The sequence below is a fragment of the Bombina bombina genome, chromosome 2, assembly GCF_027579735.1.
Source record: "Bombina bombina isolate aBomBom1 chromosome 2, aBomBom1.pri, whole genome shotgun sequence".
Classification (NCBI taxonomy): domain Eukaryota; kingdom Metazoa; phylum Chordata; class Amphibia; order Anura; family Bombinatoridae; genus Bombina; species Bombina bombina.
This window is the reverse complement of record NC_069500.1, coordinates 307038264-307055744: the sequence shown is the minus strand read 5'-3', so window position 1 is coordinate 307055744 and position 17481 is coordinate 307038264. Positions and strand designations below refer to the sequence as shown.

General features: G+C 40.4%; 1 protein-coding gene across 1 annotated transcript in view; it reads left to right on the top strand.

Annotated features, from left to right (window-relative positions):
- ALDH7A1 (aldehyde dehydrogenase 7 family member A1) overlaps positions 1-17481 on the top strand; it is a 299657-nt gene that overhangs the window by 117861 nt on the left and 164315 nt on the right. Inside the window, exons 13-15 of the mRNA XM_053701625.1 lie at positions 11195-11301; positions 11515-11631; positions 12096-12193. Coding sequence (XP_053557600.1) covers positions 11195-11301; positions 11515-11631; positions 12096-12193 — 322 coding nt within the window. The remainder of the gene's footprint in view (positions 1-11194; positions 11302-11514; positions 11632-12095; positions 12194-17481) is intronic.

Genomic DNA, 17481 nt, shown 5'->3' with positions numbered 1-17481 from the left:
GGATAACTCCATAGCAAATATTTTATCCAAAATGCCCGCATATCAGAGAAAGCGCGATTGCTCTATTTTAAACACTGAAGAGCAGGAGGGCGCTGATGATAATTGTTCTGTCATACCCTCACACCAATCTGAAGTGGCCATGAGGGAGGTTTTGTCAGATGGGGAAATTTCAGATTCAGGAAAAATTTCTCAACAAGCTGAACCTGATGTTGTGACATTTAAATTTAAATTAGAACATCTCCGCGCACTGCTTAAGGAGGTGTTATCTACTCTGGATGATTGTGACAACTTGGTCATTCCAGAGAAATTATGCAAGATGGACAAGTTTCTAGAGGTTCCGGTGCACCCCGACGCTTTTCCTATACCCAAGCGGGCGGCGGACATAGTGAATAAGGAGTGGGAGAAGCCCGGCATACCTTTTGTTCCCCCCCCTATATTTAAGAAATTATTTCCTATGGTCGACCCCAGAAAGGACTTATGGCAGACAGTCCCTAAGGTCGAGGGGGCAGTTTCTACTCTAAACAAGCAAACTACTATCCCTATCGAGGATAGTTGTGCTTTCAAAGATCCTATGGATAAAAAATTGGAAGGTTTGCTTAAAAAGATTTTTGTACAGCAGGGTTACCTTCTAGAACCCATTTCGTGCATTGTTCCTGTCACTACAGCAGCGTGGTTCTGGTTCGAGGAACTAGAAAAGTCGCTCAGTAGAGAGACTCCGTATGAGGAGGTTATGGACAGAGTTCACGCACTTAAGTTGGCTAACTCTTTTATTTTAGATGCCGCTTTGCAATTAGCTAGATTAGCGGCGAAAAATTCAGGGTTTGCAATTGTGGCGCGCAGAGCGCTTTGGCTAAAGTCTTGGTCAGCGGATGTATCATCCAAGACAAAATTGCTTAACATCCCTTTCAAAGGTAAAACTCTCTTTGGGCCAGAATTGAAAGAGATTATCTCAGACATCACTGGGGGAAAGGGCCACGCCCTTCCACAAGATAGGCCTTTCAAGGCCAAGAATAAGTCTAATTTTCGTTCCTTTCGCAATTTCAGGAACGGACCGGCCTCTAATTCTGCATCCTCTAAGCAAGAGGGTAATGCCTCACAGCCCAAACCAGCCTGGAAACCTATGCAAGGCTGGAACAAGGGTAAGCAGGCCAAGAAGCCTGCTGCTGCTAACAAAACAGCATGAAGGAGTAGCCCCCGATCCGGGACCGGATCTAGTAGGGGGCAGACTCTCTCTCTTTGCTCAGGCTTGGGCAAGAGATGTTCAGGATCCCTGGGCACTAGAAATAGTTTCTCAGGGTTATCTTCTGGAATTCAGGGAACTACCCCCAAGGGGAAGGTTCCACATGTCTCACTTATCCTTAAACCAAATAAAGAGACAGGCGTTCTTACATTGTGTAGAAGACCTGTTAAAGATGGGAGTGATACACCCAGTTCCAATGACGGAACAAGGAATGGGATTTTACTCAAATCTGTTCGTAGTTCCCAAAAAAGAGGGAACCTTCAGACCAATTCTGGATTTAAAGATCCTAAACAAATTTCTCAGGGTACCATCGTTCAAAATGGAAACCATTCGAACGATTCTACCCACTATCCAGGAAGGTCAATTTATGACTACCGTGGATCTAAAGGATGCGTACCTACATATTCCTATCCACAAAGATCATCATCAGTTCCTAAAGTTCGCCTTTCTGGACAAACATTACCAGTTTGTGGCCCTCCCATTCGGGTTAGCCACTGCTCCAAGGATTTTCACAAAGGTACTCGGGTCCCTTCTAGCGGTTCTAAGACCGAGGGGCATTGCAGTAGTACCATACTTGGACGACATTCTAATACAAGCGTCGTCCCTTTCAAAAGCAAAGGCTCATACAGACATCGTTCTGGCCTTTCTCAGATCTCACGGATGGAAGGTGAACATAGAAAAGAGTTCTCTGTCTCCGTCAACAAGAGTTCCCTTCTTGGGAACAATAATAGATTCCTTAGAAATTAGGATTTTTCTGACAGATGTCAGAAAGTCAAAACTTCTAAGCACTTGTCAAGTTCTTCACTCTGTTCCACGTCCTTCCATAGCTCAGTGCATGGAAGTAGTAGGGTTGATGGTTGCAGCAATGGACATAGTTCCTTTTGCACGAATTCATCTAAGACCATTACAACTGTGCATGCTCAAACAGTGGAATGGGGACTATACAGACTTGTCTCCAGTGATTCAAGTAGATCAGAAGACCAGAGATTCACTCCGTTGGTGGATGACCCTGGACCATCTATCCCAGGGAATGAGCTTCCGCAGACAAGAGTGGGTCATTGTCACGACCGACGCCAGTCTAGTGGGCTGGGGCGCGGTCTGGGAATCCCTGAAAGCTCAGGGACTATGGTCTCGGGAAGAGTCTCTTCTCCCGATAAACATTCTGGAACTAAGAGCGATATTCAATGCTCTCAGGGCTTGGCCTCAGCTTGTAAAGGCCAGATTCATAAGATTCCAATCAGACAACATGACGACTGTTGCGTATATCAATCATCAGGGGGGAACAAGGAGTTCCCTAGCAATGAAAGAAGTGACCAAAATAATACAATGGGCGGAGGATCACTCCTGCCATCTATCTGCGATCCACATCCCAGGTGTGGAAAACTGGGAAGCGGATTATCTGAGTCGTCAGACTTTCCATCCGGGGGAGTGGGAACTCCACCCGGAGATCTTTGCCCAGTTGACTCAATTATGGGGCATTCCAGACATGGATCTGATGGCGTCTCGTCAGAACTTCAAGGTTCCTTGCTACGGGTCCAGATCCAGGGATCCCAAGGCGACTCTAGTGGATGCACTAGTAGCACCTTGGACCTTCAACCTAGCTTATGTGTTTCCACCGTTTCCTCTCATTCCCAGGCTGGTAGCCAGGATCAAACAGGAGAGGGCCTCGGTGATCTTGATAGCTCCTGCGTGGCCACGCAGGACTTGGTATGCAGACCTGGTGAATATGTCATCGGTTCCACCATGGAAGCTACCTTTGAGACAGGACCTTCTTGTTCAGGGTCCATTCGAACATCCAAATCTGACGGCTTGGAGATTGAACGCGTGGGTTTTCAGATTCTGTGATAGATACTCTGGTTCAGGCCAGAAAACCAGTAACTAGAAAGATTTACCATAAAATATGGAAAAGATATATCTGTTGGTGTGAATCCAAGGGATTCCCATGGAATAAGATAAAGATTCCTAAGATTCTTTCCTTTCTGCAAGAAGGTTTGGATAAAGGATTATCTGCGAGTTCTCTAAAGGGACAGATTTCTGCTTTATCTGTCTTACTACACAAACGACTGGCAGCTGTGCCAGATGTTCAAGCATTTGTTCAGGCTCTGGTTAGGATCAAGCCTGTTTACAGACCTTTGACTCCTCCCTGGAGTCTGAATCTAGTTCTTTCAGTTCTTCAAGGGGTTCCGTTTGAACCTCTACATTCCATAGATATTAAGTTATTATCTTGGAAAGTTTTGTTTTTGGTTGCTATTTCTTCTGCTAGAAGAGTTTCAGAGTTATCTGCTCTGCAGTGTACTCCGCCCTATCTGGTGTTCCATTCAGATAAGGTTGTTTTGCGTACTAAGCCTGGTTTTCTTCCAAAGGTTGTTTCCAACAAGAATATTAACCAGGAGATAGTTGTACCTTCTTTGTGTCCGAAACCAGTTTCAAAGAAGGAACGTTTGCTACACAATTTAGATGTAGTCCGTGCTCTAAAATTCTACTTAGAAGCTACAAAAGAATTCAGACAAACATCTTCTCTGTTTGTCGTCTATTCTGGTAAAAGGAGAGGTCAAAAAGCAACTTCTACCTCTCTTTCCTTTTGGCTTAAAAGCATCATCCGATTGGCTTATGAGACTGCCGGACGGCAGCCTCCTGAAAGAATCACAGCTCACTCCACTAGGGCTGTGGCTTCCACATGGGCCTTCAAGAACGAGGCTTCTGTTGATCAGATATGTAAGGCAGCGACTTGGTCTTCACTGCACACTTTTGCCAAATTTTACAAATTTGATACTTTTGCTTCTTCGGAGGCTATTTTTGGGAGAAAGGTTTTGCAAGCCGTGGTGCCTTCCGTTTAGGTAACCTGATTTGCTCCCTCCCTTCATCCGTGTCCTAAAGCTTTGGTATTGGTTCCCACAAGTAAGGATGACGCTGTGGACCGGACACACCAATGTTGGAGAAAACAGAATTTATGCTTACCTGATAAATTACTTTCTCCAACGGTGTGTCCGGTCACCGGCCCGCCCTGGTTTTTTAATCAGGTCTGATGAATTATTTTCTCTAACTACAGTCACCACGGTACCATATGGTTTCTCCTATATTTTTCCTCCTGTCCGTCGGTCGAATGACTGGGGTGGGCGGAGCCTAGGAGGGACTATATGGCCAGCTTTGCTGGGACTCTTTGCCATTTCCTGTTGGGGAAGAGATATTCCCACAAGTAAGGATGACGCCGTGGACCGGACACACCGTTGGAGAAAGTAATTTATCAGGTAAGCATAAATTCTGTTTTTCCCATTGATCATTTACAAATTCCAAGTTTTCAAACGTCATAACAGCACTAAATGTGATGACAAATTTCATGTTGTATACTTAACATTTAAAAAAACAAAACAAGCAGAACTATATTATAGGTTGATTATTTTTTAAATTCTCAGTTTTAAATAATGGCAAAGAATTATCGTATAGTAACCAGAGTAAGGACTGTAGCAAGAGTATTAGAACCTGCCATATGGGAATCATGAGAGGAAAAAAAGGTGCACTTTCTGGACTCTAACAAATATACATGTATATGTTTGTTCATAAATGTGCATTTAAAAAATCCCTTATAGTGAGGTTTTGGGGTAAGTATAAACCTTAATTAGATTCCAAAATATCACTATTATGTATTGATAGAATTACAATAAATGTATATTTCTTTCAGTTCAGTGTGTGTACTAGACCAGTGTTTCTCAACCTTTTGGAAGCAAGTACCATTTCATACACAGTTTATCCGTCTTGTTTTACTTTACCTATTTCACAGTGGCACATTTATCTGCCACGTGCGTCTGTGACACTTGGTCACAGGAATACACTTTCTCTGTTCATATCAGTGAAGCTCAACACCAGACCTCATATGCCAGAATCTATAGTTTATTTCATGTAATTGGCAAGAGTCCATGAGCTTGTGACGTATGGGATATACAATCCTACCAGGAGGGGCAAAGTTTCCCAAACCTCAAAATGCCTATAAATACACCCCTCACCACACCTACAATTCAGTTTTACAAACTTTGCCTGCTATGTAGGTGGTGAAGTAAGTTTGTGCTTGATTTTTATGATTTCTTCTGTGATAAGCGCTTCGAAGCATTCTGAAGCCCAATTCCTCTGAGTACAGTGTTTGTCAGAGGGATGTGAAGAGAGTATCGCCTATTTGATTTTATGGTTTTCCTTGTGGGAAATCTTTTCAAAGGTTCTCTGTTATCGGTCGTAGGGAGTCATCTCCCTTTTCAGATCGACGATATACTCTTTTATATACCATTACCTTTGCAGATAGCTTTCAGTACTGGTTTGGCTATCTGCTATATGTGGATGGGTGTCTTTCGGTAAGTATGTATCATTATTTAAGACACTCTCAGCTATGGTTTGGTGCTTTATGTATTAATATAAAGTTTTAAATATGTATTTTACTTATATTTGCCATGAGTCAGGTCTATTTGTATTTCCCTTTGCAGTCCAGCAGTTTCGTTATGGGAATCATGTTTTAGGAAGTTTGTCTTACCTGGGGTATAATCTTTTTTTCAATTTGACTTTTTTTCTTGGAAAACTTGCGGGCAAATTAGGCTTGCGAGGGCGCAAAATGCTGTTTTTTATTTATTGCGTCATTCTTGGCGTGATAATTTTTTTGGCGTGAATGTGTGTCTGTCATGGGGCATGTTTGTCATTTCCTGCGTCTTAGTTGACGCTAGGTTGTTTGGCGCGGAATTGATTTTATGACGCGAGTTGCATCATTACCGGATGTTTGTTGGTGCCAAACAATTTGCGTCATGCGTCCTACTTGGCGCAAAAAATTTTAGTTTTATTTTGCCTCACTTCCTATATGCTATTTGCTTTTGTTTGCCAATTTTAGCATTTGCATTTTTTCCTATTCCTGAAACTGCTATATGTGGAAATAAGATATTTCGGTTTAATGTTATTTTTTCTTTTTTACATTTTACAAGATGTCTCAATCTGATCCTGTCTCAGAAGCTGCTGTAGGAACCATGCTGCCTTAGCACAGTTCTACCAAATCTAAGTGTATCTGTTGTAAGCTAGTGGAGATTATATCTCCAGCTGTAGTATGTAACAGTTGTCATGATAAGCTTTTGCATGGAGAAAAGGTTTTTATTAGTTCTAGTACAGTATCTGTTGTTCCTTCAACATCTAAAGTACATGATATCCCTGTTGATATGAAAAATTATATTGCTGAGGCGATACAGAAGGCTATGGCTGCTATTCTGCATTTAAATAAAAGTAAAATGTCTTTTAAAACTTCTCATAATACTGATGAAATTTGTAATGACCAGAAACATACTGATATATCCTCCTCTGATGAGGATCTCTCTGACTCAGAAGATCCTACTTCAGACATTGACATTGATAAATCATCTTATCTTTTTAAGATCGAGTATATTCGTTCTTTGTTAAAAGAAGTGTTAATAACTTTGGATATTAAGGAGTCTGATCCTCTTGATAATAAATCCAGTTAACATTTAAATTCGGTCTATAAACCGCCTGTGACTACTCCTGAGGTTTTTCCTGTTCCTGTTGCTATTTCTGATGTGATTGCTAAGGAATGGTCTAAGCCTGGTACTACTTTTGTTCCTTCTTCAAGGTTTAAAAAGTTGTATCATTTGCCAGTGGCTAAATTAGAGTTTTGGGAAAGTCCCTAAGGTTGATGGGGCTATTTCTACTCTTGCTAAACGTACTACTAATCCTATGAAAGATAGTACCTCTTTTAAGGATCCTTTTAGATAGGAAGATTGAATCTTATCTAAGGAAAGCTTATTTGCATTCTGGCTATATGCTCAGACCTGCCATTTCTATGGCTTATGTTGGGGCTGCATCAACTTTATGGTTGGATAGCTTAGCACAACGGGAAAAAGACTCTGTTTTTGCATAGCATTGTTTGTTTGATTCAACATGCTAATCATTTTATCTGTGATGCTATTTTTGATATAATCAAGATTAATGTTAAATCTATGTTCCCAGTTGGATTCTATTATTTTCACTATTACTGGGGGGAAAGGGAGTTTTTTTTTGCCTCAAGATAAAGTCTAAAGACAAATCTAAAGCTTCTAATCGGTTTTGTTCCTTTTGTCAGAATAGAGAACAGAAAACCACTCCTTCCCCTAAAGACTCTGACTCCAATTGGAAGCCATCCTCAAGTTGGAATAAATCTAAGCCTTACAAGAAACCAAAGCCAGCCCCCAAGACTACATGAAGGTGCGGCCCTCTATTCAGTGCTGCTGGTGGGGGGCAGATTAAAATTATTTCAAGTTTGGGCAGGTTCCATTCAGAATCATTGGATTCAGAATATTGTCTCTCAGGGGTTTCAGAATAACACCTCCTTTGAGAAGATTTTTTCTCTCTCACATTCCCACAAATCCTGTGCAAGCTCAGGCTTTTCTAAAGTGTGTTTCAGATATAGAGTTTTCAAAAGTGATTGTACCAGTTTCAATTATGGAACAGGGTCTTGGTTTTTATTCAAATCTATTCATTGTCCCGAAGAAGGAAAATTCTTTCAGACCAGTTCTGGATCTGAAGTTTTTGAATCATTTTGTAAGGGTCCCAACTTTCAAGATGGTGACTATAAGGACTATTCTGCCTTTTGTTCAGCAAGGTCATTACATGTCCTCAATAGACTTATAGGATGCATATCTTCATATTCCGATTCATCCAGACCACTATCGGTTTCTGAGATTCCCAGTTTGTTGCTTTTCCATTTGGCCTAGCAACAGCTCCAATAATCTTTTCGAAGGTTCTCAGTACCCTTCTATCTGTTATCAGAGAGCAGGGTATTGCGTGTTTCCTTATTTGGACAATATCTTGGTACTGGCTCAATCTTTTCATTTTGCAGAATCTCACACAAATCAACTTGTGCTGTTTCTTCAAGGACATGGTTGGAGGATCAATTTACCAAATAGTTTCTTGATTCCTCAGACAAGGGTGACCTTTTTAGGTTTCCAGATAGATTCAGTGTCCATGACTCTCTTTAACAGACAAGAGACAAATTAAATTGGTTTCTGCCTGTCGAAACCTTCAGTCTCGATCATTCCCTTCAGTGGCTATGTGCATGGAAGTTTTAGGTCTCATGACTGCAGCATCGGACGCGATCCCCTTTGCTCGTTTTTCATATGAGACCTCTGCAGCTTTGCATGCTGAATCAATGGTGCAGGGATTATACTCGGATATCACAGTTGATATACTTAAATCCCAAAATTCAATTCTCTCTGTCCTGGCGGTTAGTCCATCATTGGATTATTCAAGGGACCTCTTTTGTTTGCCCTGCCTGGACTGTGATTTCAACAGATTCAAGTCTCACTGGTTGGGGAGCTGTCTGGGGGTCTCTGACAGCACAAGGAGGCTGGTATCCTTAAGAGGCGAGGTTACCAATCAATATTTTAGAACTGCTATTTTCAGGGCTCTTCAGGCTTGGCCGCTATTAAAGAGAGAATTATTCATTCATTTTCAGACAGACAATATCACAAATGTGGCATATGTCAATCATCAAGGGGGGACTCGCAGTCCGTTAGCGATGAAAGAAGTATCTCAGATAATTTCTTGGGCGAAATCCAACTCCTGCCTAATTTCTGCGATACATATCCCAGGTGTAGACAATTGGGAAGCAGATTATCTCAGTTGTCAGTCCTTCCATCCAGGGAAGTGGTCTCTCCATCCAGATGTATTTTGTCAGATTGTACAGATGTGGGGTCTCCCCAAAATAGATCTGATGGCTTCCCATCTAAACAAGAAGCTTCCCAGTTACCTTTCCAGGTCCAGGGATCCTCAGGCAGAGATGGTGGCTGCATTAGCAGTTTCTTGGTTTTACCAACCTGCTTACATTTTTCCGCCTCTAGTTCTTCTTCCAAGGGTGATCTCCAAGATCATATTGGAACAATTGCATGTGTTTCTGATAGCACCAGCATGGCCTCACAGGTTTTGGTATGCGGATATTGTCCGGATGTCCAGTTGCCATACTTGGTCACTTCCTTTAAGGCCGGACCTTCTGTCTCAAGGACCGTTTTTCCATCAGCATCTCAAATCGCTAAAATTTGAAGGTATGGAAATTGAACGCTTAGTCATAGAGGTTTCTCTGACTCGGTGATTAATACTATGCTACAGGCTTGTAGGTCTGTTTCAAGGAAGATTTATTATCGGGTTTGGAATACCTATATTTCATGGTGTTCTCATAAATTCTCTTGGCATTCTTTTAGGATTCCTAGAATTTTACAGTTTCTTCAGGATGGTTTGAATAAAGGTTTGTCTGCAAGTACTTTGAAGGGACAAATCTTTGCTCTTTCTGTTTTATTTCATAGAAAGATTGCTAAACTTCCTGATATTTACTGTTTTGTTCAGGCTTTGGTTCGTATCAAGCCTGTTGTTAAATCAATCTCTCCTCCTTGGAGTCCTAATTTGGTTTTGAATGCTTTGCAAGCTCCACCTTTTGCGCCTGTGCATTCTTTGGATATTAAACTACTTTCTTGGAAAGTGTTGTTTCTTTTGGCTATCTCTTCAGCTAGAAGAGTTTCTGAATTTTCTGCTCTTGTGAGTCTCCTTTTCTGATTTTCCATCAGGATAAGGCTGTTTTGTGGACTTCGTTTAAATTTCTTCCTAAGTTTGTGAATTCTAACAACATTAGTAGGGAAATTGTTGTTCCTTCCTTGTGTCCTAATCCCAAGAATACTCTTGAAAGATCTTTAAATTTTGTGGATGTTGTAAGAGCTTTGAAATATTATGTCAACGCTACTAAAGATTTCAGGAAGACTTCTAGTCTTTTTTTTTTTCTGGTCCTAGAAAAGGTCAGAAAGCCTCTTCCATTTCTTTGGCATCTTGGTTAAAGCTTTTGATTCACAAGGCTTATTTAGAGATGGGACAGTCTCCGCCTCAGAGCATTACAGCTCATTCTACTAGATCAGTCGCCACTTCTTCCGCTTTTAAGAATGAAGCTTCGGTTGATCAGATTTTGCAAAGCAGCAACTTGGTCTTCTTTGCATACTTTTACTAAATTTTACCATTTTGATGTGTTTGCTTCTTCTAAAACAGTCTTTGGTAGAAATGTTCTTCAGACAGCTGTCTGTTTTGATTCTTCTGCTTATGATTTAAGTTTTTTTTCTTGTAATTTATGTGAAATTTATAAGAGAGACTTATTTTTTTGTGGATTTAATTTTTTTCAGTGGAAATAGCGGTTTTTATTTTATCCCTCCCTTTCTAGTGACTCTTCTGTGGTCTCCCACATCTTGGGTATTTCTATCCCATATGTCACTAGCTCATGGACTCTTGCCAATTACATGAAAGAAAACATAATTTATGTAAGAACTTACCTGATAAATTCATTTTTTTCATATTGGCAAGAGTCCATGAGGCCTACCCTTTTTATGGTGGTTATGATTTTTGTATACAAGTACAATATTTTTCCAGTTCCTCTTTTTGTATGCTTTTTTACTCCTTATTTTATCACCCCACTACTTGGCTATTCGTTAAATTGAATTGTGGATGTGGTGAGGGGTGTAATTTATAGGCATTTTGAGGTTTGGGAAACTTTGCCCCTCCTGGTAGGATTGTATATCCCATACGTCACTAGCTCATGGACTCTTGCCAATATGAAAGAAATTAATTTATCAGGTAAGTTCTTACATAAATTATGTTTTTAGCAATGTGAGGTGAATCAGTGATTGAGCAAGGGTCCAACCTAGGTAGGGAAATGCTCGCACTCTGCCCTGTAGAAATGAAAAATACAGCTTTCTTTGATATGTCATGCTTACAATAGCTACATTAGGGGGGGGGGAGGCCAATCCCTGGAGTTCCACCAGGTGTACACGTACCACAGGTTGAGAACCTAGTTACTATACAATAGAAAACAGATGATTATTTTCTATAGTTCATTTTACTACGTGTTCATTAATCATGCATTCTTTTGTCCTTTTACATTTTTTAAACTTTTCTCCTATTCCCTTTCAGCTGACACTTTGTGTGGTCCTCTTCACACTAAGCAGGCTGTCGAAATGTTTCTTTCTGCAATTGAGCAAGCAAAATGTGAAGGCGGTGAAGTGGTAACTGGTGGAAAAGTAGGTCTATAAAAAGTTCAAGAAAATAAGAATTATCTTGTAAACCTGTTATTTTCATATATATTATGCTAAAATTCATACTATGCAAGATAATTTTAGTAAATTATTATATTTAAAGTAAGTTTCATTTCCACTTACCATTCAAAATGCTTTTTCACAAGTATTTACTTACTTCACATAAAATATTATTTGTATTGTCTCTTGTTAATAAAGGTAATTGATCGTTCTGGAAACTTTGTGGAACCAACCATCATAACTGGGCTTTCACACAATTCACCCATCGTTCACAAAGAGACTTTTGCTCCAATACTCTACATTCTAAAGTTTAAGGTAACTTTTTCCCCAAACTTACATTGTTCTCAAATGTCATCTACTTTAAACTTTTTACATAAAAACGTTACACCTTCAGCTGCATTGGGATCTTTGTGTGTGTGTATGTAAATTTGCTCTTCAGGTTTAAATGGATAGGAAAGTCAAAATTGAACTTGCATGATTCAGATAGAGGATGTCATTTTAAGACACTTTTAAATTCACTTCTATTTTCAAATTTACTTTGTTCTCTTGGTATCTGTTGTTGAAAAAGAATATGTACATATGCTACACTACTGGATACTAGCTGGTGATTGGTTGCTATGCACATTTGGCTCATCTGTTATGTTCAGCTAGTTCCCAGTAGTAAAATAGTCAGCCTGTCACTATTTATCTATATGTAGCAGTGGACCATGATCATATATATTGTTTTTTAATATATATATATATATAAAATTACAAAACTATTTCTAAATATCTTTCAGTCTGAAGAAGAGGCTTTTGCTTGGAATAATGAGGTGAAGCAAGGTCTTTCAAGTAGCATCTTTACTAAGGATCTTGGAAGAATATTCCGATGGCTGGGGTATGATGATGAAGTTGTCATTATTATTGTTACTACTATTAGATTAGTTTATATTTAAAACTGTACTTGTATTGGTTTACAGTTTCTACTTTCCACTTTTATAAAGTTTGTTTTTGCTGAAGTAAAAAAAAAATTGTAAAGAGATAAATTAAGCCCCCTAGTGTACATCAAGAGTGAAACTCCTGTTAAAATGACATGCTTTAACAAATTATTATGGTACACTAGCGACACCCCAAATGTATGTGTTTTAACAATGAGTGTAACCCCTTTGCAGAGGTGTAAGTGCCTCTGGAGCCAGAGAGCACTGCTGGTCCTGCAAGGAAACTACTGATTAGTTTCTGATCAGGGGTACAAAGGATCTATATAAAAACTGCGCCAAAAAAGGAAGGAAAAAGCCACCCTTATTTGAGTATATGACCTTCTACATAAACAAAACTAAACAGGAGACAAAAAAAAAGGGAAAATAATGGGGCGCTAGAGAGCTATTCCTAAAAAAAACTTTACACAATTGCAATCTTTGACATAAACTTTTACTTTGCAGATAACATCTTTAAGCAATCTTTTTTTTGTTTACCTGCAATTTACTGCGCATTCTGTCTTCTCTGTGACCCATGCATGTGCAAATCTCATTGTCAAGCTTAGGAGCCTGTTGGCGTGTCATGCATCATGTGCCAGAGCAGATAAAAAAAAAAAAAAAAAACGTAGGGTGCGGGGTATTTATAGAAACAGATCATGTGATTTCCCTCATATTACAAATGATAGTGGAGCCGGCACTTCTTCCATACAAAACATATGATCTTTATTGTCCATATACTGTGGTTTTATTAATGTGACAATAAGGTTCATATGTTTTATGTGGAAGAAGTGCCAGCTCCACTATCATTTGTTCCTGCATTACCCTGGGCACCTTCCGATATAGTCAACTTTAAAGTTTTTTTATTCCCCGGTCTGGAGGGGTTTGGGCTTGGTCCGTGAGGTCTTCGGTACATCAGAGCATTATGACAAATGAGCAGTCTCTGCTGCAGTAGCTCCTAGACAGTGGGCTGTTTGCAGCGTCGAGCACACAGCATTAGTATGAGGAGTGGTGCTCAGTAGTGTTCATGCAGCAGCTGTTCACTGAGCTTTAGGCAGTTTTCTGGCACTTTTATGAACAAAGGTCAGATAGGAGAATAACTTCTCTTGTACATACATGACAAGCCCAAAAGACACAATTCTAAATATGCAAATTAGATGATCCTTGCTGCCTTAAGGGATCTGGGAGGGGTGGGGGTGGGGGTTGGTCTTTGGTGGGGCAAGCTACACTACAGAAAAATATAAAAAAAATATATATATATTTTACTGTAAACTGGGTACTGGCAGACAGCTGCTAGTACCCAAGATTGCTACCAATAAGTTAGAGGGGGAGGGTTAGAAAGTTGTTTGGGGGGGGGGGGATCAGGGAGGTTGGGGGCTAAGGGGGGATCCTACAGAGCGGCATATGTAAATATGCCTATTTTAAAAAAATAATAATATCAAAGATAGCTTTTATTTTAGTACTGGCAGACTTTCTGCCAGTACTTAACATGGCGGGGGCAATTGTGGGGTGGGGGAGGGAAGAGAGCTGTTTGGGAAAGGATCAGGGGGTGTAATGTGTCAGGTGTAACCAACCTGATGACAATACTCTGTCACCACTCAAGGGGGCGCTAATATACACAGAATATATATAGTGCTAGATCACTCCTATAATGTCAACAGATTACAAAATACAACAAAAATATAGTGTATATATAGTGTGATAAAATATACAAAATGATATAACTTATCAGTCCATAGGTGAATCAATCACTGAAAAAAGTGTTGTCCATTTGGACTTCCAATGGTCTTTTATTCTTGAATTCACGGCAGCTCCTTCCCAAATAGAAGAGGTTAACTGGAATCTGTGATGGTATAAAACAACCACACAGAAGGACGCCTCCTAGTGTAATAAAGTACAGATGGTGTACAAATATGTGATAACAGATGTTCAGGTACTCACAAGTGTGGCAGCACTCACTCGTGCTTAGTAGTGCATACTGGAATCTCACAGTGTCCCAGCTCACTGTTCTTTTCCCACAGGTCTCAGTCTAGGCTGTAGTCTCCAACTGCAAACAAACATGGACAGGCTCTCAGTCAAGTGATAAGTTTTAAAATCACTTCTATTAAAACAAAAGCACAGTGTATACATATATCACCTCAGGCATCTCAGATGCCTGAGAAACTAGCAAGCTAGCTGAGAAACTTTTATCCTCTAACTCTTCTACTAGAAAGGTTGTAGATTCAGAATAGGTAAATTTTTCAGGCTTGAACATTTAAAATTCCTCCTTAAGGCTTTTATCTTTTTCTCCTCCAAATTTTAAGAAAATGTTTCCAGCTCTGGATTTTGGAGATGTGAGTACGGTACCCAAAGTTGATGGTGCTATCTCCACTCTGGCTAAGCATACCACTATTCCCCAAGAGGAGAGTACATCCTTTAGAGATCCCATGGACAGAAAATTGGAATGTTTTCTGAGACGGATGTTTAATCAAATGGGCTTACTTTTTCAACCTGCATCATGTATCGCGGCGGTTGCTGGAGCTGCCACCTTCTGGTTAGATTCCGTATCGGAGCTAATTTTAGTTAAGACTCCCTTGGAGGATTTCCAGGACCAGATTAAGGCCCTAGTAATGGCTAATTCCTTAGTTTGTGATGCTATAATGCAGATCATTTGTTGTGATGCTATAATGCAGATCCTTCAACTAAACGTTTAGTCTTCTGGATTTGTGGTGCTTACCAGTTGAGCTCTCTGGTTGAAATTGTGGTCAGCAGACATGGTATGCAAGTCCAGACTTCTTCCTTCTAGCCTTTAAGGGTAAGACCTAATTTGGCCCAGGTTTGGATTTGACTTTTTTCTACTGTTAATGTAGGCAAGGGTGCTTTTTTCCTCCCTAGGACAAGAAAGCGAAGTCCAAGGGATACCCGTCTGGGAATTTTTCGTTCTTTTCGTCAGGAGTACCTGGAAGCCAATCCAGTCTTGGGCTCTGAATAAACAACCCAATAAGTCTACCCTTGACAACAAGTCAACATGAAGGGGTCGTGTATGGGGCAGACTGTCTTTATTTCGCAAAGCTTGGTTTCAAAATGTTCAGGACCCTGGGTTCTGGACTTCATCTTCCAGGGGGATACAGAATAGGTTTTTGGTCTCGCCCCCTGAGGGGCAGATTTCTCCTTTCCAGACTTTCAGGATGACCAGAGAAAAGAAGGGCCTTCCTGAAGTGTGTAGAGGATCTAGTGTCCATGGGGGGGGGGGGGCGATTGTTCCAGTTCCCCAATCAGAAAGGGGGAAAAGGTTTTTATTCAAATCTATTCATAGTTCCCAACAAAAGGATGTTACTTTTTGCCCTATCCTAGATCTAAACAAATTTCTGCAAGTTCCTTCTTTCAAGATGAAAACTATTAGGTCTATCCTTCCCTTAGTTCAGGAGGGACAGTTTATGACCATACAAGAAATGTTGCGGGAAAAAATGTAGGGCACATACACTATAACGTTATCAAAAATGTTCCAAAGACTGGCTAGCAAATGACAAGTCCTTTAATGAGATGGATATCAACATTAGTCATTGCTGCCTAATATACTTGACCATCTCACACACCTCATATACGAATCCCAGACACCTTCACTAGTGTGACATTCAAAAGGCTGAGAGACAATATAATCTGTGGTAATGTGTCAATTATTATTTAGTTTACACTGCTTAAGCCTCTACACACATCCAGCTGTATATGATAGATAGGCTTACCCACAGTAAAAGATCCGTTCAAATCAGGGGCTACGAGTACAGCCAAGAGCCGAAACATGTCAGCCATTGTTTAATTTCTTGCCTCCCGTTACAGAGGTTTTACCTAGGGTAATGTTACCCTTTATTTTAACTTTGGATTAATAAAAGTTGCTCCTTACTACTTTTATTCTTCATTACAGTTTTTGACCACTATAGATTTAAAGGATGCATACCTTCACATTCCCATTCACAGAGTTTATCATCAATTTCTGAGGTTTGCCTTCTTGGACAATTACCATCTAGCGACAGCTCCAAGAATCTTTGCAAAAGTCCTGGGAGCTCTTCTGGCAGTAGTCAGATTACAAGAGATTGCTGCAGCTCCTTATTTGGACAATATTTTGGTTCAAGCTCCCTCTTTACATTTAGCAAGCTCTCCTGCAATCTACTCCTCTGCCCTCGGTAGCTCAATGGAGGTGGTAGGACTTATGGTAGCAACTAAGGACATTTTATTCCTTTTGCTCATTTTCATCTGAGATCAGTTGTGTATGCTCAAAAAATAGAATGGAAATCATTTCGATCTGTCTCAGATAATCTGTTTAGATCCAGTGGTGAGGGACTCCCTCTCCTGGTGGCTGTCTCGGGTGTCTGCTTCCTGCAATCATCTTGGGAGATTTTGACTACGGACCCAAATTTGATAGGATAGGGAGCCGTGTGGGGTCCTCTAGTAACTCAGTGGACTTGGCAGCCAGAGGAAGCAATGCTTCCTATCAACATTTTGGAACTAAGGGCCATCTTTAATGCTCTGATGGCGTGGCAACAGTTGCATTCTGTCCATTTTTATTAGTTTCCAATCTGACCACATCATGACAATGGCTTATATAAATCACCAGCAAGGAACTCTGGCGATGGGAAAAGTCTCTAGAATCCTTCAGTGGGCAGAGATGTTCAATTGTCAGCCATCAACATTCCGGGTGTGGTAAAATGGGAAGCAGATTTTCTGAGACTCTGCATTCCGGGGGAATGGTCGTTAAATCAGCAGGTGTTTTACGAGATCGCCTGAAGATGTGGGTTCCTGGAGATGGACCTCCTGACTTCCTGTATAAATACCAAACTGCTGACATACGGGTCGAGGTTGAGAGACCCTTGAGCAGAGTTGGTGGATGCTTTAGCAGTTCAGTGGAATTTCAATCTTTATATATTTTTTTTCCTCTAATTGTACTTCTGCCTCGAGTTATAGCTCAAATCAAACAGGAAGGTGTTCCAATTATCTTAATTGCTCCAGCGTGGCCATGCAGGACTTGGTATGCAGATCTAGTGAAAATGTCATCTGTTCCTCCCTGGATATTACCTCAGAGACATTAGGGTCTTTTCTTTTACCAAATCTAGATTCTCTAAAGCTGATTGTATGGAGATAAACCAACAACTAGTGTTGTCTAAGAGAGGATTCTCTGAGAGGGTTATGGACACTTTGGTTCAGGCTTGGAATACCAGACGTATTTACCCTAAGGTGTGGA